At 34.7% G+C, this 24,310-nt stretch overlaps 1 protein-coding gene across 1 annotated transcript in view; it reads left to right on the top strand.

Annotated features, from left to right (window-relative positions):
• The window catches only part of RFX6 (regulatory factor X6), a 55,336-nt gene that overhangs the window by 14,763 nt on the left and 16,263 nt on the right, over nucleotides 1-24,310 (top strand). Inside the window, exons 5-8 of the mRNA XM_036871982.1 lie at nucleotides 2,577-2,654; nucleotides 3,770-3,797; nucleotides 20,507-20,614; nucleotides 24,131-24,208. Of these exons, the coding sequence (XP_036727877.1) occupies nucleotides 2,577-2,654; nucleotides 3,770-3,797; nucleotides 20,507-20,614; nucleotides 24,131-24,208 (292 nt within the window). The remainder of the gene's footprint in view (nucleotides 1-2,576; nucleotides 2,655-3,769; nucleotides 3,798-20,506; nucleotides 20,615-24,130; nucleotides 24,209-24,310) is intronic.

The raw sequence follows: 24,310 nt of genomic DNA, 5'->3' as shown, positions 1-24,310 counted from the left end.
CTGAATATCATCTAAATCTGTTCATTTGTTATGGTTTTAGGTATTTACCTTATCAATTTCTATTACTATAGCTGCTTTTTGTAATGTCCTTTGCTTAAGTTTCATATTTCCTTCATTTCTCCCTTTCTTCCAATATACTGTAGAGGTTCTTTTCCCTTATCTACCGGAGGAGTATTTTCTTACTGTAAAAATGGAGTTTCTTCTGTTCAGGTTAACAGACTGCTATTGTCCTTCTACCAAAACTGAGGATTTGAAAACTTGTTCCCAGTCTGCCACACTCATCAAATACCTTCACTACCGTGATCACCCTCCATTACTGTTTCTAAAACATAGCAGCCCTTTCTGAAACATTTCTTATTATAATATATGTAATTTTTTCATATTTAAAAACTCTTTCTTCTCCATCTCAAATGGCCCAGGGTCATAGAAGCAACTTCTCTGCCCTTAGAACCTAACGGGAGAGAAGCCATCTCTGGGACTCATGCTTATAGAGGGTCTGTTCCTCTCCTCCTCCAGCTGATCTCCTTCCCAGGAGACCAGGAGTCCATAGCCTGAGTGATTGTGTCCCCCGAGACTGCATCCCCCTTCAAGCTCACATTTCAGGTCCGTGGGGCCCAAGAATTCCAAACAGTCTCAGGCCTGCCTCCTGGGCCTAAGTGGGCCTCTTCCCTCATCCATCCTCAGGAGACATAGACCAGATGGGTGCCTCCCCCAGCGGGCAGCTGTCTGGGGTGTGTGTGAGAGTGCGTCTTGGACATGGGGGCTGGAGTGTTCTCAAGAGGCTCCTCACAGTGAACAAAGGAGCAGAGGCTGGGCAGATAAGGGAGCTGGGGTGGCTCTTCTCCCACCACCATGTTTCCTCATGGAACTCCAGGAGTCTAGGCATTCTAAGCTCAGAATTACCTACTAGATCATTATGGAGGTACATTGTCAAGATAGGAGGACAGGGACATTTTATTTCACAATGTGCTCGCTTGATTTATATATTTTAAGTAATTAGGTGTAAGGTATGTGGGCCTCCATTTGTACTCTCGTCCTGAGCCTTGAAAATGTTTAGGGGTAGAGTTGCTCTGACAAGTCCCTCCTTTATTACTGAGGTCAGCAGAGGGGCTTTGAAGTGTAGATCCTTCATTGTCCTGTTCACTTTAAACTCAGATGGTGATGCTAAGAAATGAAGTTTTAAATATGGTTACACTGAAGTCTACTGGAAACCTCCTTATTCTTTTATTTCATTCCTTCCCTGATGTTAGATGAACGCAGATTGAAATGGTAAATAACCAAATAGGTAATGGTGCTGCGTGGTGGGCAGAGAGGGGAAAGAAGAGTAAAGGCAGAAATTAGCAGGCTTTGGTCACCCTCACTAAATACCCAGTCTTTGACTAGCGGTTGTGTCACATGTGTAGCATTTGTACTTGGGCGTGGAGTAAGTCTGGGGAGTGCAGTTTAGGAGAATGAGGTACAACGTGAGAGATGCTACATTTGCCTGTGGCTCAGGATCCATAGATACATTTATTTATTTTTTTTTATTTTTACTTTTTTAAAGAGTTGTTTTTAGAAGTAAAGTTGTTTTTTTTTTTTTTTTTAATTATTTATTTATTTATTTATTTGACTGTGTTGGGTTTTCGTTTCTGTGCGAGGGCTTTCTCTAGTTGCGGCAAGCGGGGGCCACTCTTCATCGCGGTGTGCGGGCCTCTCACTATCGTGGCCTCTCTTGTTGCAGAGCACAGGCTCCAGACGCGCAGGCTCAGTAGTTGTGGCTCACGGGCCCAGTTGCTCCGCGGCATGTGGGATCTTCCCAGACCAGGGCTCGAACCCGTGTCCCCTGCATTGGCAGGCAGACTCTCAACCACTGCGCCACCAGGGAAGCCCCATAGATACATTTATAACAAATTATTCATGACACTGTTGCAGTCCATGTTTCATATTTCCATTGATTCATCACAGAGATGTTTTTTTCCCCATTGTTGCACAGAAGTTTGAAGTGAAAATGACAGTGACTTGGGCTTCTCATTCCTCATGAGGAAAATAACTTTCAAAGGGTCAGATGCTTCGTACATATTCCTATGCATGACATCAACGTCTTCCCCACACATAATGTTATACTCTTTTCTCCATTCAATAGATGTACTACAAAGAAAACCCACCATTTCCTTCTTCAGTTGACCACATTCAAATTGAACCAAGCAGTCTGCAGATAGATACGCTTGATATACTTAGAGCCAATGTCTACATTTACAGATTTAAGTGCCTGCAGTTAAATGCCTGCAATTATATATATTTTTTTTTTTTGGTTTTCGAAACCTAATTTTTTAGAGGTTTGAGGGGGATTAGCAGTAGGCAATTCTCCTGTCTTTTTCAAGCTTAGAGCCAGAAATATGACCATAAGTAGAATTAGTTACCATTAAAGAAGGATTAAACACATTAAGATGTTACTTAATCAGGAAAAAATCAGGAAAGGAAGATGCAGACCAAGAGGTTGCAGTTCTTACTTGCAGTTTACTTCAATTCTACTTTAGTCTCTTTTTCCCCTTCAAAAAACTACATTAATGCAGAGCTGGTTCCTGTTCTTGCTCTAGGTATCATTATTATGGGATTGGCATAAAAGAGAGCAGTGCATATTACCACTCCGTTTATTCTGGAAAAGGCCTGACAAGGTAGAGTTTCACTATCTTCAAGATAAGTTCTGTATGTCTTTAAATATGTATAATATTTATTGAATAAAATGACTTACTAATTTTGCTTATTGAGATGTTTTCCTTTAAGCATCAAACCTTAATTTTAACTTTGTATGGACATTTACAATGACTGGGCAATTAATATACTTTGCAATCATTAATAAGAAATTAATGGTGAACCAGGGATCCCAGAGAGATGTAAAAGAGAAATCAGGGAAGCAGAATTGCTTTTAAATTAGTATTTACTTTTAAGGCTGAGTCTGTTTTCAAGGTAGATTCAACAAAATAAAGGCAGAAAATGTAATTTTTTTTCCTAAGAGATAACCTGTTTTAAGGATCTATGTGCTTGGCCAGTATCTTACAAAGATGAAAAGTTTATTATAATCATCTCGATTCACATATACTTTGATATACCAGCTTACCTTAGTAAGATAAAGCTACTGACCTAAGCTACTGAGTCTCTGTGAAAGAAAAAACACAAATGAATATAAAGAACATATTGCTCTAATCTGTCATCAACTATCAGGAGGAGGTTATTGACAAGTAAGGTGACATCTAATGAAACCAGTGATAATATGCAATTATTATTTTTTAAAATACTGGGGCTCCAAATGATTAAATCTGCATCTGAGATTGCTTTATTGCACGATTTCCCAAGAACTGCTCTCAAAAGAATGAATTAACTTTAAAAGTAAGGTATCTTGTGGAAAAAAAAATAATTATAGTCACCCGAGTCATACTAAGATGAACTCAGATATTACAAAGAACATAACGGCAGCTTACTAACCACTACTCACTGTGAAGTGAAAATACAGGCCAGAACACACAAATATTTAATATCAAGTGTGCTTTGATTGCCTCAGATCTTACCTGACTTCCCTAAATATCCTTTATTTAACTTTCCCGTAATAGACTTATTTTGTTAGTAAGTTGAGAAAGATGCTTGGGTCCCTTTGAAAATCAAACAGATTTCTCCAGATTTATTTCACTGATCGTGATATAAAGTTACAACTTTTGTAGGTCCTCTGCATTTCCTTGATAGATACAACTGTATATGTATTTTTCAACTAATGAAAAATGTTCTGATTTTTAAGGTTTTCTGGAAGCAAGCTGAAGAATGAGGTAAGAATTAGTTTCATTTCTATTTTACATCTGTTATGTATTACAAGTTTAACAATAGGAGTTATTCATCCTTATTGGCAAATATAGAAATAAATATTATTTATTGAGTCCCTTGAATGGCTGAGGACTTTAGACAGAGCTAAGTTAGATTTGGGGCAACTAATGATTCTTTACATGGACCTACTGAACCACTTGCAATTAACCTAGGAGGGGTAATTTTTCAATTACCCTTACCTAATATCAGATACTGAAAAGATTATAAAAAAAAAAAAAGACCACTATTGATCCAAGAAATTTTTATTTAAATATAAACAAAAAGCCTACAGCTGAGGATATGGAAAGAATTAGTATTTGGAATATACCTATCTAGACAAAACGTTTGATAGTTATCAAGAAACCCAAATGTTATGCTTGATTGTTTCACTGTGTGTGTGTGTGTGTGTGTCTGTGTGTGTGTGTGTGTGTGTGTGTGTATTAGTCAGTTTGCTGATCTCTTCTGCACTGGCGGTGGGGATAGGGGTGGCAGAGGTGGGAGCTAAGGAGAAAGGGTCCACCACATGCACAGCACACACTTTCTCCCTAGACTCCCCTCCTCCTTCTCACTCCCAATCAAAGAACAGATCAGCAAACTGACTTTATCTAAATGAGTTAAACTACCATTAGGGACTGCATGGCTAATTAGGCACAGGATAAGGCCTTCATTATCCTCAAGTTAACTAATCATTAAAGGAGGTGCCACAGAGCTGAGGGCACATGACGATGTGTTGTGTGGTAAATTTGGACCTGAGGTAAATTGTAAATCCATTAGTTTGGTGAAATGATGCAGGCATATGAAGAAGTGATATAAAGCCCCCAACCCTCTGAAATGACCAATTTCTTTCCACCAGTGCTTTCAATACAGTTAATGGCTAATTACATAATAAAATCCTCCAGATTGCTCTTTTTATCAATGAAATAATAGCTCTTTATTAGATAAACAGTTGTGAAAGTGCAAAAATATTGACTTAGAAATACACTTCAGTTGACTGAAGTTTATGTCAATAGGGAATTTAAGTCATTTTCTCTCAGGTGTTCTTTCTACCACTTTGAAGAGGCTGGTGGTACCAGCGGTCCATTAGCTGGTACAGCATGCAGATGGCAAGCCTCACTTTACCGGATAAAAGAAAAATCTCCCGCAAGTCTACTGCTTCCTCCTTAGAAGAACGCAATCAAAACTCAGATGTAGGTTTTGTTAATCAAGTAAAACTAAAATATTTTGGTTAGGCTATACAACCTATTTTTCTAAAGCTACCGGAAGCAATAATAGAGTATCATTATTGTGATGATTATATAAATGAGCACAGTTAAGGGCTTTCTAAAGGCTCAAAAATACTTTAAATACTTTTTAAAAATTATGATAAAATATTTGTTTAACAAAGTTGAAATTTTAAAAAACTATTTTGTACTTAGAGTGACCAGCCATCACAGTTTGCTCAGGGTGTGAGACTTTCAGTGCAAACCTTCATATACTTCAGGTCATTTGAACATGAAGAACGGTGAGGTAGGGAAAATAGGTGATAATATTGCCAATTTACAGCTAAGGAAACTGAGGCTGAGATGTATTTGTTTTCTTAAAAATTCACAATAAAGTTCTATTTTTTTAACCCATGGTTGAAATGTTAATCAGTAGGTATGTGGTGATACAGGTATGAGGGGGCAAAATAATGAAGTCAGAATGGATAGATTTGATCCTTTACAGTGTAGCAGAAAAACCTATCTTGAGCACATAATCATAACTAATTATAAAGGATGTCTTGAGAGTTAAACTGGTTTAAGTGGTTAAGGACATTTCCTACAGGAAGTGACATTTAAAGAAAGAACTGAGAATAAGAAGGAGTTTGGAGGAGGAGTAGGGGCAGAGGGAAGAAGAGTGGTCCAGACAGATGGAACAGCATAGTTTAGGGTTTCTCAGCCTTGGTACCACTGACATTTTAGGCCAGATAATTCTGTGTAGTGGGAGATGTGCTGTGCATTGTAGGATATTCAGCAACATCACAATGTCTCTGGTTTCTATCCACTAGAATCCAATAGCCTTCCCTCCCCCTCGTTGTGAAAACCAAAAATGTCTCTGACATTGCCAAATATCAAACACTGGCATACGGGAAGGCAAACAAGAGGAGCATCATGTTATAGATGTATGGCTAGTCTGGATAAGAAAATATCTGAATGAGGATAATAGCACTAGGGATGGAGAGAAGTGACTGATTTTAGCTAGGAAACACTGGAAGAGAAGCAGGTAGAAAGAACAGAAAGATAAGGGGTTCAATTTGGAACTTGCCATATTTGATGTGCTTGTAAAACATCCAGTGTAGACTTGAAGTGAGCAGTTGGATATATGTGGCTGGACAAGAGAATTTAAGTATTTAGTTTGATGGTGATTGAAGTCAGGGTAATGAATAAAAATGTCTAGGAAAAAATAAATAAATAAGAAGAGAAGACATTACGAGAAAAGAGTTGTGAAAAGTGGGAAAGAAAAATAGGGTCAGCAAGATAACTGAAGAGAATCCAGAGAGGTAAGAGGAAGGAGAATACAGTGGCACAGAAGCCAAGAGGAAAGAGTGCTTCCAACAGGAGGGAATGGTTGCTACTATCAAATGGTGCTAAAAGGTCATCAAGATAAGAACTGGAAAAGATCTATTAAATTAGTTAAGTGGAGATAATTAATGACTGCAGCAAGAGCATTTTCAGGGGAGAGCCGGGGTTTGGTTTGTGAAACGAATGGGCAGTGGCATTGAACATCGAAAATTTAGTCAAGTCAAGAGTGATAGTTGGAGGAGGGCTTGACATTTAGTTTTTTAGTTTTTGTTTCTATAAATTTATTTATTTTTGGCTGCATTGGGTCTTTGTTGCTGTGCGCGGGCTTTCTCTAATTGCGGCGAGCGGGGGCTACTCTTGGTTGCGGTGCGCGGGCTCCTCATTGCAGTGACTTCTCTTGTTGCGGTGCGTGGGCTTCAGTAGTTGCAGCATGCAGGCTCAGTAGCTGTGGCTCGTGGGCTCTAGAGCGCAGGCTCAGTAGTTGTGGCACACGGGCTTAGTTGCCCCGCAGCATGTGGGATCTTCCCGTACCCGGGCTCGAACCCATGTCCCCTGCATTGGCAGGCGGATTCTTAACCACTGCACAACCAGGGAAGCCTGACATTTAGTTTTGAAGGAAGATTAGACTATGGTTCTAATGTTGGTAAAACAGATTCAGTAAAGAGTAGAGACCAAAGATATGAATAAGAGGCGAAAGTTGAGAGTACAGGGTCACTGAAGGCGTGGGCAGGGAAGAGCTTCGAGTGGACAAAGTGGCCCTGGAGAGAAGGAACACTTACTCCATTAAAACTGGAAAAAGAAATGGGTTAGTTCAGATGCAAGTGGATTTGTGGATTTTGTGGCAGGAAATTGAGATAGTTTGGTGGTTTGGGATTTCTCTCTGAGGTATCAGCAGTCAGTTAGGTCATTTTCTGTGAGTGAAATCTTGGTAGGGAGTAGTAGGAGTTTGAAGAACTTAAAAAAAGTCCCAGCTCTTCTCAGTCAGGATTCCCAGAGAGAATGTAGCCCTAATGCCCCAAGGCATCCATTGTATGTAGGGAATGGGCTCTTTTATGCATCTGGAATAGTACTAGCTAAGTGCCATCCTTGGGAGAACTGAGAAAATGGCCACTCAAATCCTTTTCTACAGGACTTACTTTTCTCACAGATTCCCTATTGAGAGAGGTGGGAACAGTCTCTGTGGAAGACAAGAAAGGTAGAACATTATAAAACGTAAATTGCAGGAACCAGCAGAAATGCAAAATATTTGGGAGTAATCATAATAAGAGAAGCATACTACCTATTTGAAAAAAAAAATACAGCTATAAAAGAAAATTTTAAATGAAAGGACATACCACATGTCTGGATAGGAATGCTAGATACTATAAATATGTCAATTCTTCCTTAAATTGGTTTAGACATTTAATACTCTATTAAAATTTTGAGTGGGCAGGTTTTTTTGGAAAATGATTAACTTGATCTAGAAGGATATATAGGAAGTAATAGTTGAGAGAAGTATAAACAAGAATAGTCAAAAGGGACTTGTCTGGCAGATATCAAAATATTATGACACTATTATACTGACTCAAATGTAGGTAGAACAAATCTACAGCAGAAATTAGTTACCTGAAAAAAGGCCATAGTGTGTGTAATAATTTAGTGTGTGATCAAGGAGACATTACAACCAATGAAGGAAGACATATTTTTCAGTGAATTGTCATAAGTCCTTTATGAAGGAAGATAGAGTACCAAATAAATAAATAAAATTCTTCAGGGCATAATGTTAGAAAAAAATTTTTTGGAAAAAAATTTCTATACCTCATACCTTTATGAAGTTCATATAAATTATTAAATACAAAAATAATAATTAGAAGGAAACATGTATCTACCTCATTTCGGGGTGGGGGGCAGGGAATGACTTTCTACCATGAAAACAATTTAAGAAATTTCAAAGGAAAAAAACCAAAACGGAAATTGAAAACTCCTTTAAATCAAAGCATCATATACAAAATCTGAAGTCAGAAGAAAGACAGTAGGAAGATATTCCATTGTCACAGGCAAATATGACAGTGGGATAATATCTTTACTATATGAAGAAATCCTATGAATTTAAAAAAATATGAAGACCTCAATAAATAGTAAAAAAAAAAAGATATGAATAGACAATACGCATAAGGAAGAAAAGACCAATAAATGCATGAAAAATGAACTACCAAATAAATTAAAATTAACATTTTAAATAATAAACTTATCAAATATTAAGAAATTATTATGAAGCTGGTGAAAGTATGGTGAGATAAGTTCTTTCATACCCTGATGGTGAAGACAGAACAAACTTTCTGGAAAATAATTGCAAGATCTGTGTTCAAGTCTTTAAAGTGTTCATCCTCTTTCTCCCACTAATTTCACTTTTGTATGAGTCTCACATGAAGAAATAATAGAAAATGCAGACAAAATATTATGGACAAAATTGTTATTGACTACAGTGAAAAACTGTATTCAATCTAAATGACTAATAATAAAAATGATTACATAAAAACTGATAGCTAGTGGGAAGCAGCCACATAGCACAGGGAGATCAGCTCGGTGCTTTGTGACCACCTAGAGGGGTGGGATGGGGAGGGTGGGAGGGAGGGAGGGAGATGCAAGAGGGAAGAGATATGGGGACATATGTATATGTATAACTGATTCACTTTGTTATAAAGCAGAAACTAACACACCATTGTAAAGCAATTATACTCCAATAAAGATGTTAAAAAAAAAAAAAACAACACCAAAAGCTGGTATATCCATACAATGAAATATTATTCAGCAATAAAAAGAAATAAAGTCTTTTTACAAAAAACAAAAGATTACATAATTTATAAGACTTTTATGGGACTGAATATTATATCATTTATTAAAGGGCTCTTTTAATGACATGGAGAAATGTTAATTAGGAAGAAAAACAGGATGCAAAAACAAATATATGTTTATATGGCTTCAAATATGTAAAATGTGTAAAATAAAACTGGATATATATATATCATATATAAATGATAGAAGATTAATATCTATAAATACTATGCTATGCAGTATGGTAGCCACTAGCCACACATGGCTGTTAATTACGTAAAATAAAATATTCAGTTTCTCTGCACATTATTTACATTTCAAGTGCTGGCTAGTGAATACTGTATTTGAACAGTGCAGGTAATAGAACATTTTAGAAAAATGGAACATTTTCATCATTACAGAAATTCCTATCAGATGGCACCGTTTTAGAATATGTGTTCAATTTAGTAATAAAAAGATAACCCAATAGAAATGTAGCAAAGTATATGAACAGGCAATTCACACAAGATGAAAAAGAATGATTGATAAATAGTGTTGGTGCTCGTGGTGTCCATTCTGATTGACCAGGTTCTATAACATATATTCAATAAATATTTTGAATACTATCCCTGCCAATAAACATATCTAATTTTTAATCAGGGAAATGCAAATTAGAACCTAAAAGTAATTATTTTACCATTATTGGAATAACAGCAATTAAAAAGTATCAAAATATGTGTTTTGAATATTGTTAAGAATGTGGAGCAGAGGGACTCTCATAAATGGTAGGAGGGGCAATATCTCGGAAAGTTGAAAGTTCACGCACGTTATGACTGCATTCCTAGAGAAAACTTTACACCGTGCACAAGGAGGCATGTATGAGGATGTTCATTGCAGTACTGTTTATAATTTCAGAATACCAAAAAATGAAAGTCTATTATGATATAGTGGGAAAATAAATTTTTATATATTTAATACAGGAAAATACTATACTGCTTTGGAAATGAGTGAACTGTAGCTATAAGAATCAAATTAGGTTCATCTCGAACACCTAAAGTTGTATGAGAAAAGCTCATTGAATGTAGAAAGATACCTACTGCGTGGTACCAGTTTTAAAGCAATAGTATATGTTATTTAAGAATATTTACATATGAGGTAAATTTTTAAAGGTTTGAATAATAATGATATAAACCAAATCCTGAACATTAATTATTCCTTATGGGGAGGGAAGGAAATGAGATTAGGGAGGGCTACAGAGGCTGCTTTAATATTTCAAATGTCTAATATATTAATTGGGATGGTAAGTACATGAGTATTTATTACTTTTTACCTATACCTTTTTATAAGTTTTAAATAGTTCATAATATAAAAGCAAACAAAATCAACAGCAACGAAAGCAAAACAAAACATATAGAGGAAATTAAGAGTAATTATCAGTCAGTGGTATGAATTTTGATTGTTTTAAATTTTTTATTCATAAATGTAGTTGTTCAGATTTCAAAAGTGTCTTAGAGAAAGTCTCAGAATACTTTAATTCCCAAGAATAAAAAAAAACCCAAATGAAACCTAGTTTTAATACTTTGTCCTGGTCAAAGGAAGCCTTTCTTTTCCTGTGAATCTTTTAGTGTGGGTCAATTTTGTTTTAAGTAGCTCTAGTAATGAAGTTGCCATTATTTCCTAAGGAATAAGTCCCTTGATTTCATACATTTCAACCAGGAAGTTTCCCTGATAGCTTGAGTTTCCTTCTCCTTAACATCAACCATTCATGGCCAGTTTAACAACTTTGTACCAAGATAAACAGCAAATCCTCCCTCCTTGGTATATGCTTTTCAAATATTTGTAGACTGTTATCATGCTCTCTTGTAGTCATCACTTAGCCAAACTGTGCAGCTTAAATCCTTTAATCTTTCCTCATAAATCAGACCCTCTTGTCTTCTAATCATATTGTTTCTTTTCTGTAGGTTCCTTCTTGTTTTCTTTTGGAAATAAGATTCTTAATAGTTCAACCAAGAGTAGTGAAGTCATCAATTGAGAGAGAAAAAAAAAAAAACCCAGACCTCCATAGCTGGTCTAAGATCTGGCACCTCTTTTAGTGTAATTAAAATAGAAAATCTACTAGTGGAATTAAAATGATCATATACTAATTTTTCCCAGCTTATCAATCTCTCCTTTCTTTTTGTGTTACATGTTCTAGACAGAATATTATTATTTGATTTATACCATGTACGCATTTGTTAACATATCCAAACAAATTTAATTTTTGAATTTTTTCTTTACGCACTCTTGCCCCCTGTTGATGTTCCACACGTGTTGCTAGCTTCTATTACACAAAACTATAATTTATCAACATGAGAGTTTTAAATAAGAATTAAAGACATATACTCTGTTCCTTAAGTGTGTTTCCATAGCACTCTAACATTTTTATTGGGTAATGCATTATTTGTAACACATGCATACACACACACACAGAGTTTTAAAAATAAGCATAAGATGAAAACTCACGACCTACCTCATAGCTGAAAAGAGGTAAGTCCTCTGTGTGCCCTCACCCCATCACTTCCCCCTCCCTACCAGAAATTACTGCGCTCCAGAATTTGGTGTTAATTACTCCTTTGTCTTTCCTTAAAGTTTTTCACTTATGAATGTATACCATGAATATTAAACACTGTTGTGAGGATTACACAACAATATGAATGTACTTAGTATCACTGAACTATATATTTTAAAATGATTAAAATAGTAAATATTATGTATCATTTATTATTGCCCAGTTTGTTATCACCAATATATTATTTATTATTTTCCCTACATAAAAATGGATTCATTTTTCCCTATGACTTTCTGGTCTCATTCAACATTAGGTTTTGTAATTCATCAATGTTAATATACGTAGTTCTAGTCCCTTTTTTGTACTGCTAATATTCCATGGTATGAAAATATCACAGCACATTTATTCATTCCAGTTTGGGAGAATTTTTTCCTTTTTGCCTGAAAAACATTATTACTCTGAACATTGTCCAGGTGCACATGTGCAGGAGTGGAATTTCGGGTCTTAGGATATATGTACTCATGTTTAACTTTACTAGTTAAGATCAAGGTGTTTTCCAAAATGGTTGTATCAGTTTATGTCTCTCCAGCTGTGTGTGAGCATTCCTTTTGCTCCGCATTCTCAGGAACACTTGGCATTGAATGACATTTGAGTTTTTGCCAGTCCAATAGGTGTAAAATGGTATCTGTGGTTTTCACTTGAAAATTGTTTTTGATAACTACATCAAAATTATGAGCTTGAATATCTTTTGGGATTTTTATCGGTCAATTCTATTCTATGAAACGTTTGTTCAGATCACATAATTTTTCTATTTAAAACTTTGGTTCAAAGACTTTATATATTCTGGATACTAATATCCTGTAGGTTATGTGCTGTAAATTACTTCTCTCTGTTAGTGGCATGGCTCAACATTCTATAGTATCTTTTGATGAAGATCATTTTAAACTTTATGATTAGCATTTTTGTATCTTTTTAAAAAATGTGTATAATCTAGATCATAAGAATATTTTTCTATTTATTTTTCTAACACTTAAGTCTTTATTTCACATGTAATTGATTTTTTGATTATTTTTATTGTGGCAAAATATAATTAACATAAAATTTACTATCTTAATCATTTTAAGTACACATATAGTTCAGTGGTATTAAGTACATTCATATTGTTGGGCAACCATCACCACCACCTATCTCCAGAACTTTTACTCTTGCAAAACTGAAATGCTATACATATTAAAAAATAACTCCCCATCTCCCCTTCCCCCTGGCCCTTGGAAACTAACATTCTATTTTTTGTCTCTATGATTATGACTACTCTAGGTACATCATATATGTGTGATCATACAGTATTTGTATTTCACTTAGCATAATGTCCTCAAGGTTCATCCACGTTGTAGCATATTTCAGAATTTCCTTCTTTTTTAAGGCTGAATGATATTCCATTGTATGTATATACAACATTTTGATTATCCATTCATCTCTCAGTGGATATTTGGATTGCTTCCATGGTTTAGCTGTTGTGAATAATGCTGCTATGAACATGGGTGTACAAATATTTCTTTGAGACCCTGCTTTCAATTCTTTGGGAGATACACCCAGAAGAGGAATTACTGCTCATATAATAATTATATTTTTTATTTTTTGAGGAACCATCATACTATTTTACACAGCACTATACCACTTTACATTCCCACCAACAGTGTACAAGGGTTCCAGTTTCTCTACCTACTGGCTAATACTTGTTATGTTCTGGTTTTTGTTTGTTTTTTGTTCTTTTTTTTAATACTAGCCATCCTAATGGGGATGAAGTGGTATCTCGTTTTGATTTTGATTTGATTTTCCCTAATGATTGGTAGTGTTGAACATCTTTCATGTGCTTATTGACTATTGGTATATCTTCTTTGGACAAATGTCTATTCAAGTCCTTTGTCCATTTTTGAATCAGGTTGGTTGGTTTTTTGTTAAGTTTTACAAGTTCTCTATATATTCTGAATATTAATCCCTTTTGAGATATGCAATTTGTGAATATTTTTTCTCATTTCATAAATTGCCTTTTTACTCTGTTGATAGTGTCCTTTGATGCACAAACATTTGTAATTTTTATGAAGTCCAATTTGTCTAATTTTGTTTTTGTTGCCGGTGCGTTTGGTATCATATCCAAGAAATCTTTGCCAAGCCCATATATCTATTTTGAGTTAATTTTTGTATGTGGTATTAGGTAAAGGTCTGTCTTTATTCTTTTATACATGGATGTCAAGTTTTACCATCACCATTTGTTGAAAAGTCTGCGCTTTCCCCATTGAATATTCTTGGCGTCCTTGTCAAAATCTTTTGAGCATTTTTTGCAAGGGTTTATTTCTGAGCTCTCTATCCTAGTCCATTGATCTACATGCCTGTCTTTGTGTCAACACCACAGTTTTGATTGCTGTAGCTTTGTATCAATAGTAAGTTTTGAAATCAGGAAGTGTGAATCCTCCAACTTTGTCCTTTTTCAAGATTGTTTTTACTCCTTGGTGTATCTTGAGGTTCCATATGAATTTTAGGATGGATTTTTCTATTTGTGCGAAAAACATCATTGGGATTTTGCATTGAATCTATAGATTGCTTTGGGTAGTATTGGCATCTTAACAATAAGTTTTTCAATTTGTGAACACAGGATGTCTTTTATTTATGTTTTCTTTAATTTCTTTGAGCAATGTTTTGAAGTTTGCATTGTACAAGTCTTTCACCTCCTTGGTTAAGTTAATTTTTATCTATTTTTGATGCTATTGTAAATGGAATTGTTTTCTTAATTTCTTTTTAAGATTGTTCATTATTATATTATAGAAATGCAACTGATTTTTGTGTGTTGACTTTGTATCCTGCTACTTTGCTGAATTCATTTATCAGTTCTCACAGTTTTTTTTTTTTTTTTTGTGGAATCTTTAAAGTTTCCTACATATAAGATCATATCATCTACAAACAGAGATCATTTTACTTCTTCCTTTCCAATTGGATGTTTTTTTTTCTTACCTAATTTTTCTGGCTAGAACTTCTAGTTGAATAGAATTGGTGAAAATGAGCAGCTGTGCCTTATCCTTGTCTTAAAGGAAATGCTTTCAAGCTTTCACCATTGAGTAGGATGTTTGCTGTGGGTTTATGACTTTTAATATGTTGAGGTAGTTTCCTTCTATTCTTAGTTTGTTGAGTGTTTTTATTATGAAAGGGTGTCAAACTTTGTCAAATGCATCAATTGAGATAATCATGTGTTTAGTTTTTCTTCATTCTGTTGATGTGGTGTATTACATTGATTGATTTTTGTGTTCCGAACCATCCCTACATTACAGGAGTAAATCTCACTTGGTCATGTTGTATAATCCTTTTAATATCTTGCTGAATTCAGTTTGCTAGTATTTTGCTGAGGATTTTTGTGTCAATGTTCGTAAGATATTTTGGTCTGTAGTTTCCTTTTCTTGAAGTGTCTTTGTCTGACTTTGGTATCACGGTAATGCTGCCCTCATAGAATGAATTAAGAAGTGTTCCTTCCTCTTCAATTTTTTTGAAAACTGTAAGAAATATTGGTGTTATTTCTTCTTTATATGTTCGGTACAATTCACCAGTGAGGCCATCAGGTCCAGATCCATTCTTTTTTCAGGAGATTTTTGATTACTGATTCAATTTCCTTACTAGTTGTAGACTGATTCAGATATTCTGTTTCTTTGTGATTCAGTCTTGGTAGAATTTGTGTATCTGTGAATTTATCCACTTCATCTAAGTTATCCAATTTGTTGATGTACAATTCTTCATAGTACTCTTTTAAAATCCTTTTATTTTAGTAGACTCGGTTATCTTTTATTTTTTGTCTTAGTCATTTGAGTCTTCTCTCCTCTTTTTTTTTTTTTTAAATTTTATTTATTTATTTATTTATTTGTTTATTTATGGCTGTGTTTGGTCTTCGTTTCTGTGCGAGGGCTTTCTCTAGTTGTGGCAAGCGGGGGCCACTCTTCATCGCGGTGCGCGGGCCTCTCACTATCGCAGCCTCTCTTGTTGCGGGGCACAGGCTCCAGACGCGCAGGCTCAGTAATTGCGGCTCATGGGCTTAGTTGCTCCGCGACATGTGGGATCTTCCCAGACCAGGGCTCGAACCCGTGTCCCCTGCATTAGCAGGCAGATTCTCAACCCCTGCGCCACCAGGGAAGCCCTCTCCTCTTTTTTAAAGTCAGTCTGCCTATGGGTTTGTCAATTTCAATCTTTTTGAAGAACAAACTTTTGGTTTCATTGATTTTCTTTATTGTTTTTCTATTCTCTATTTCATCTATCTCTGTTCAAATTTTATTATTTTCTTCTCTCTACACATTTGGGTTTACTGTGTTCTTTTTCTAATTACTTAAGTTGTAAATGTAGGTTGTTGATTTGACATCTTTCTTATTTTTTCCCTTAGTACTACTTTTGCTGCATCCTGTAAGTTTTCTTGTGTCATGTTTCCATTTTCATTCATCTCTAAATATTTTTTAATTGCCTTTATGATTTTTCCTTTGAGCTATTGGTTGTTTAAGAGTATGTTTAATTTTGTCAAATTTGTTAATTTTTCCAGTTTTCCTTCTGTCATCCCACTGTGATCAGAGAAGATAATTTGTATGATCTCTATCTTTTAAAATTTATTGAAATTTAATTTATGGCCAATATACATGGTCTCTCCTGGAAGATGTTATATGTTCACTTGTGAAAAATGTGTATTCTGTTGTTCAGTAGAGTGTTCTGCCTATGTCTGTAGATCTAGTTGGTTTCTTGTGCTGCTCAAGTCCTCTATTTCCTTACTTATCTTCAGTCTTGTTGTTCTGTGCATAACTGAGGGTGGGGTATCAACATCTCCAACTGTTATTGTAGAACTATTTCTCCCTTTAATACTGTCATTTTTTTCCTTCATATATTTTGATGGTCTGTTATAGGTGTGTAAATATTTATAATTATTATATCTTCTTGATTTATTGAAACTTTTGTTAGTATATAATGTCCTTCTTTATCTTCTATAATATTTTGTGACTTAAAGTCTATTTTATATAATATTAGAGTAGCCCCCCACCACCCCATTTTCTTTTGGTTGGTTTCATTTGCATGGAAATGTCTCTCTTTCAGTTATTGATATCACAAAATTAGATCTTTATAAATTGTGTCCAAAAATATACAATAATAGTTTTTTAAAATAATGCATTAGTCTTTAAATTTTGTAGAAAACAAAATGTGGAGTTACAAACCAAAGTTACAATAATATTAGCTTTTATACTAATAATTGTTTTTTAAAAAGTCTCTTAAATTATGTAGAAAACAGAAAGTAGACTTACGACTGTTGTTACAATAATACTAGCTTTTATAATTGCCCATGTATTTTCCTTTACTGAGATCTTTAATTTTTTGTATGACTTCAAGCTACTGTCTAGTGTCCTTTCATTTTAACCCATAGGACTCCCTTCAGCATTTCCTGTAGAACAAGTCTAGTAGTAACAAACTCACTCAGCTTTTGTTTATCTGCAAATGTCTTAATTCCTCCTTCACTTCTGAAAAACAGTTTTGTCAAGTATAGGATTTTTGGTTGACAATTTATTTCTCATAGCAGTTGGAATATGTCATTCTGGAATTCAAAGTTTCTGCTGAGAAATCTGCTGGTAATCTTATTGAGTATTCCTTGTAGGTGATGAGTTACTTCTCTTTTGCTTCTTTCAAGATTCTCTCTTTGTCTTTGTCTTCTGAAAATTTGATTATAATATGTCTTGCTGTACATCTTTTTGAGTTCATCCTATCTGGACCTTGTTAAGATTCTTGGATGTTTATATTCATGTTTTTCATCAAACTTGGGATGTTTTGAGCCATTATTTTTTCAAATAATCTCTCTGCTCCCCCTCCTTTTCCTCTGGGATTCCCACAATGTGTATGTTGGTCTGCTTGATAATCTCCCATGGGTCCCTTAGATTCGGTTTACTTTTCTTACATTTTTTCTTTCTGTTTCTCAGATTTAATAATTTCCATTATCCTTTTTTCAAGTTCTCTGATTCTTTCTTCTGCCTACTCAAATATACCTTTGAATCCCTCTGATAAGTTTTTAATTTAAGTTATTGTACTTTTCAGCTCTAGAATTTCTTTTTGGTTTCTTTTTAGATTTTCTATCCCTTTATTGATATTTCAACTTTATTTTAATATTTGTTGTTATTTTATACAGTATCTTTTTATTGCATGTTCTTAATATTTGTTTCTTGATTTTAGAAATTCAATTGACTTTTTCATTGATTTTGTATTCAGCCACGTTGCTGAAAATCTCTCTTGTTAACTGTAACAATTTTTGTGCAGTTTGCTTTAGTTTTCAATGTAATCAACCAACTCAGTTGCAAATAATGCTAGTTTTGTTTCTTCCTTTTCAATATTTAATCTTTCATCACTTTCTCTGGTCTTACTGCTCAGGCTATAACTCGTACAATGTTGAATAAAAGATAGGAGAGTAGGCAACTTTATCTTATTCGTGTTTTTTAAGAGAATGTTTATAGTATTTTACCATCAAGGATGATATTTGCTGTGGGTTTTTGATAAATATTTATTGAATGATTAAGGAGTTTTCCTCTGTTTCTAGCATGGAGGAGGGGAGAGAGAAAGAGAGAGAGGGGGAGAGGGAGAGAAAGTAGTGAATGGTAGATGGATTTTAAACAAATGCTTTTTCTGCATCCATTGAGATGGTTATGTAATATATATAATTCTCATTTTTTTTCTGTTAATGTGATCAATTTAAACCTAAGGTGGCTATGATCATTCTTATAGATTGCTGGATTTGGTTTGCTAATATTTTGTCTGGTACTGTTTCAAGTATGATACTAAGCAAGATTGGCCTATCATTTTTCTTTCCTTTTCTGTCCTTGTCCAATTCTGGCATAAAAGTTTTTAAATGAATTGGGAAGTGGTTCTTCTTTTTCACTGTATGGAAAAAATCTTTTCAATTTGAAATGATTTGTTTCCTGAATGCTTGAGAAAATTCATCTGTTAAATCTCCTGGGCCAGTTTTTTTTTTTTCCTTTGTAGAAAGATTTTTGATTACTAATTATATTTGTTTCATGGAAATGAGACTATTCTCATATTCCTAACTTAAATTTAATACACCATGTACATTATATATTGTCATTTTTGGTTTCTATTTCTTTGTCTCTCTTTTCCAATCTCACCAAATTATGCTTTGGGGATGAATAAACATGATATTCCACCCAAGAGAAAAGGTATAAGAAAAAAGTGTAAGCTTTCCTAAAGTTAGAATTTAGGTGCATTTTTTTATGTTTATCAAATGTTAGTTTCATATTTTGCCATATCATTTCCTTCCAGATTAAATTCTTTATTTTCTTGCATTTTATTATTTTTCCCTATTCATTGACAATACCATTCCTTGTCAGCACAATGATAATTGGTGCTCATAAATGACAACCCAAAGCAATTAAAAATCTTTGAAGCATATCTTGAATTAAGACTGATTTAATTTGGATCAACCATGCTATTATCTCAGTTTATGATATTTATGTAGTAGTTCTTTATTAATTTCTTAAAAATTAGTCAATCAGAATAATCCTTTTCTATCCATGCTTGAAAATAAAGATTAACAAGGCTAAAAACTAAAACCTAACCTGAAAGTAATGAAATTCTACTGCACTTTTAGTATAAAATTTGTGTGAAAGCATATATCAAATCAGTCAATAAGAAATTGGTGTTTAAGGACTCAAAAGTCCCCCCAACTTCTTTCTGATTTATCATGATAATTCTGTAAGAGTCTACAAATGTTGGGAATGATAAGACAGGGTAGGGACCCAATCTACCTATGTAAGTAATGAAGCTTTTGTCTAGTAAACATCTTCAATATGACAAAGACACACAAAGAAACACAAAAACTCAAGAAGCAAATGTAGGAAAACTATGAGAAAGAATGAAATTTGGTCCTTGCCAGGAACACTACTTCCTTTACCATATTCACAATTTTATTCTTTGCCAAACTTTTTACTAGAATCCAATTTGTTAAAGTTTTGTTTGTGGAGAAGGAACAATCAGTTGTGACCTGGGAGACTGATTCGCCAAGGCTCTGGTTCTGTCATGAATATGCGTTCTCTCTTTCTGTGTGTGTTTCTTGTAGGTACATTAGCACTGCAGTATTATATGTTACTTATTTGTCACTTTTTCTAATTTTCTGAAAACTACCAGAGGTATGCTTTCCCCAAAGGATTCAAAAGAAGAACAAATATCTGAATTTGGCAGGGGGAAGAAGATTGAGGTGGGAAAATCCAGAGTACTAGTTTGGGACTCCAATCACAATTTTACCATTAATTATCTCTGAGGTTGTATAAATTAATTAACTTATTATCATCGCATTTATTTAATCCATAAATGATTTGGTAATCCTTAAGTAAATTTGGCAATTTCTGATCCTTTCATATTAAAATAATTTCAGTAGTCTAAAAATAGATCTTTCAAAACTTATGTCACTAACAAATGTAAACTTGTGAACTAAAATTAAATGTCTAAAAGTTGTGAAAAATGGCAAGTGTCTAAACTAAAATCCAAAGTATAAGAAAAATATCCAGACTGTGAAACTATTTATGATTTGGCAACAGTAATTCTGCTGAAATGTCTAGTTTATTCAGTTATTTGATCTAATAAACAGTTACCCAAATCTCCTAACTTGTCATGGTTTGCAGGATGAAAAAGAATGAGATTTTGTAAGTTTCTATTCTGTTAGAATTGTATTTTGGAGCCAAACAATTGATAATGATTTATTTCTTTTCATTTTTCTAAATTATAGGGTGGCTTCACTCGTAAATATTCACTTAGCTCAAAAACTGGAACACTTCTTCCAGAATTCCCCAGTGCTCAACACCTTGTGTACCAAGGATGCATTTCTAAGGACAAGGTATCAATTAAAGATACTTCTCTATTGATTTTCTGATATGTTGGCTCCATATCTCAATTTGCTGGGAATCTCATGGCACTCGCAGGAAATAGAAATCTACATAATCAAACATAATTGACTGATTTATAGGAGGGACAAACATTTACTAACATCGATTAAAGACTTTCCAATTAATTATTTACCATCTCCATGATAGTACATAATCAGAAGGTGGTAAAATAAACCTCTAAAGACTAAAGATTATTTTTATTTAAAACTCAGTATCAAGGAAGAAAATACTAGAATGTGTCTATCACATGCAATTTCTTTAATTATAAGCGTTATATTTTCTATTAGCTCCATTTAATTTCAGTAACTGGTCATCAAGCACTTCTCTAGGACAGAATTTGTTCCTAGTACTGAGGGGGAAATGCCTAGATGAACGCAAGGGCCCCACTCGAAGATTCCAAAGATTCCTCTCCATTGTAAAACTCTGTGCTCTGTTGCAAAATTTGTTGAAAATTAAGGTAGAAACAGTTTCATAAAATTCAGTTTATAAATAAACTTTCAGTGCTTATGTAGTAAAGTCTAAAGGTAAATCCTCCTCTATTTCTGAACTTCTAGAGTCATTTGCTGGCTATCTGCTGACTAATAGTAAGATCCATTATTAAATCAGGGCATAAAGATTTCTACATTCTTCTTTCAATTAACGTTCATTTTTTAATTAGCATTTGCGGAAAACATCTTTCATAGTAAGTTTAAGTCAGTTCATATTTTGAGGTGCAAAGATAGAGGAATATTATAAACAATGTCCACCTGTATTACTTTAGTAATGGGCTTTTGTAGAAACTAGAAATAAAAATGACACATTGATAAAAAGGTCTATTGATAGATAAGTAGAGATGCACAGCAACTTCTGGTGTTCATTCTAATGACAGACTTACTCTCCCAGTTAAGAACAGGCAAAATACTGAAGATAATTCTCAGATGCTGATTCAAGTCTCCTGGAGTATGTCCACTTCCTACTATTCTCCTCTCCCATCACATTCCTCAAGGTTATCACATCATTTTTTTAACCATATAGAAATAATGTGTGATATTATGACTTCAGATTTGAGACACCTCCAGTAGATGTTAACATGTGGCACTTTGTGGGGGAACTTGTGGAAGTCTGCGGGACCTCGGGGAACACAGTTCTTTGGGGGAGGGTATTGTTGGCTCACCTTTGTGGAGAGGATAGCTTACGTACAAACATATCAAGAAGATGTTTACTGTGTAAATATACCAGGTGAGGAGGGTAGATGGAGAGAGTAACAAAGAAAAAAAAGAGAAGTGAAGAATATGTTCCAATAGTTTATTTCAGCTTCTCTGCTAGCTTCCAAGGACTTCCTTACCTGCCAACTTGAAAAACTGGTCTGTAGGTCATTTCTCATTCAGTATTCAAGATGCTTAAATAACCCCTGGTTTCTAAATTCATTCCCAGTCGTCCCCATCATGAGCTCCAGGGACTAATACTTTTTGTCCCTTGAGGACATCTGGGCCCTGCCTTTTACCTTCTTAGCCAGTAGCCAGGTTCCCCAGGTAAGTTGTCAGTTCCTAGAAAGACAGGTGGGGCTGAGGCTAAGCACTTTAAACACCTACTTTCTTGAGGCAGGAAGGATGGAGACTTTCTAGGGAGAAGCTGACCCCAGTGAGGGGTGCTGGCTGAAGCTGAGAGGCCTGCTTTCTGCCCCCATCACAGTGTCACTCAAGGCAGTTGCCACCCTCCCCCCACTTGCTCACTGACCTTACTAGAGCTAAGCCTTGCCTCTGCTCCTACCCTCTGTAATGTGATGTCTATTCTCAGAAAATTGAGCAAAAGTATGTTTATAAAGACTGCAGAGTATGCTACAGTGAAAATTTATTGTCCTAAGACTATGTAAATATTAAATAAAGTATCAGTTATAAGATTTAAATTTTTTGATGATTTGTGTATAGGAGAAAAAATTTTGACACAAATAAATGGAAATATTTGTGAAGATAAAAGTTTACTTGTACTTTAGTAGGTTTCAGGGATCAAAGGGTTAATTTTGGACAACAATTATGAATTCCTTTCTATCTTTCATGCTGTCCTTATCCTCATTTTAGAAATATGTCTTGGCAACCTATCTAAAAATATAAAATCGTTGCTTAAAATAAAGAGCATGTCTCATTTGCATCAATGGTGACATGTCCTGCCAGAGGTGTGTAGTCAGCATACCTCCTTGGAAGTAGATTGGTAATCTGCATGTCATCGTTATACAGCTTTGCGCTAAACCACAAAGATATGTGCTGTTGCTGGGCTGCAGGGACAAAGGTTGGAGAGCAAAGAGTTGGGGTAGGACACCCCCATCATCATGACCACCCTAGATACTATGAAGGTAAAAATAGCTAACAACTGTAAGTTTCTTAACATGAATTATGGATTACTCCAACCACTTTCATGTGTTAATTTATTTAGTCCTCATAACAACCTGACTAGATATTTACTGTTATTATGATCTCCATTTTATAGATGAGGAAAATTAAAACACATAAATGTAAAGTAGTTTGCCGAGCATCACGTAGCAGATTAGAGCTAGCATTCAAATCCAGGTATCCTGCAGGCAAAGCTCACACCTCTAACCTCTAAGCCTGTTCCTGTTCACATAGAACACACAACCTGTAACAAGTAGGAATATTTCTAGCTTATGAAATAAAGATGTTGTGAATATGAATATTGTTAGTTTGCCCGAATATTATCAAGTTCTAATCCATCGCGTATTTTAAAATATGTTTAAAACTTTCTATCCCTGCAATACAAATACCAGTGTAACATGGAAATAAAGAATTTTCATAACAGACATTTAATGTTCAAATCTTTTTTTGGTCAACAAGTCATTTGATATTATTACTAATTTTAGGTAATGTAGTAAAGTCTTATACTTCATACCAGGAAAATTGTTCCAGGTGCATCATGTCTCATTTTATCTTCTTTAACACCTTATGAATGATATGTTATTACTACCTTACTTGAAGATATAAAGCTTGGGGTCAGAGACAAAGCAACCCGTGCAAAACAGTGCAGTGGAGCTGATGCTCAGTGTTAGCTGACCCCACAGCCGAAACTGGAAACCACTGGACCACACTGCCCAAGCACCTACTTAATAAAACTGTGTGAAGAGTTGATGTATTTTACCATTTTACATTTATTTCTCCAATCAAAGGTAATTTTTTTTGTTAAGCAGAAAACTACAATGTTGCTTTGGCCCATAGTTCCCTGAACAATCAGCTTTTTCATCATTCTTATCACACTGTCCTGCAATTGTCCATTTGCTTGCCTTTCTCCCTTCACAAGGCTGTGTGCTCCTTAAAATAAGAATTGTGCCTTTATTTTTGATTCCTCGGATTGAGCACAATGCTTGGTACGTAACAGGAACTTTAAAAATGTGTTTGAATATATGAACAAATGAATGCATGAACAAAATGAAGGCAGCACTGAAAGGGTGCTTTTGTTAAGATTTTTCTTCCTTGAAATAGGTTGATACCCTAATAATGATGTACAAAACTCACTGCCAGTGCATCCTGGACAATGCAATAAATGGAAACTTTGAGGAGGTAAGAGTGACAAAGAATGCTTTGCTGACTATATTATGTAAACGTTCTTGTCCTGTTCTTCATATGAGTTCATGTTGAGGAAAATGTTTATATTAATGTACA

The sequence above is a fragment of the Balaenoptera musculus genome, chromosome 12, assembly GCF_009873245.2.
Source record: "Balaenoptera musculus isolate JJ_BM4_2016_0621 chromosome 12, mBalMus1.pri.v3, whole genome shotgun sequence".
Lineage (NCBI taxonomy): Eukaryota > Metazoa > Chordata > Mammalia > Artiodactyla > Balaenopteridae > Balaenoptera > Balaenoptera musculus.
The sequence above is the reverse complement of the archived record's forward strand: the minus strand, read 5'-3'. Positions and strand labels throughout refer to the sequence as shown.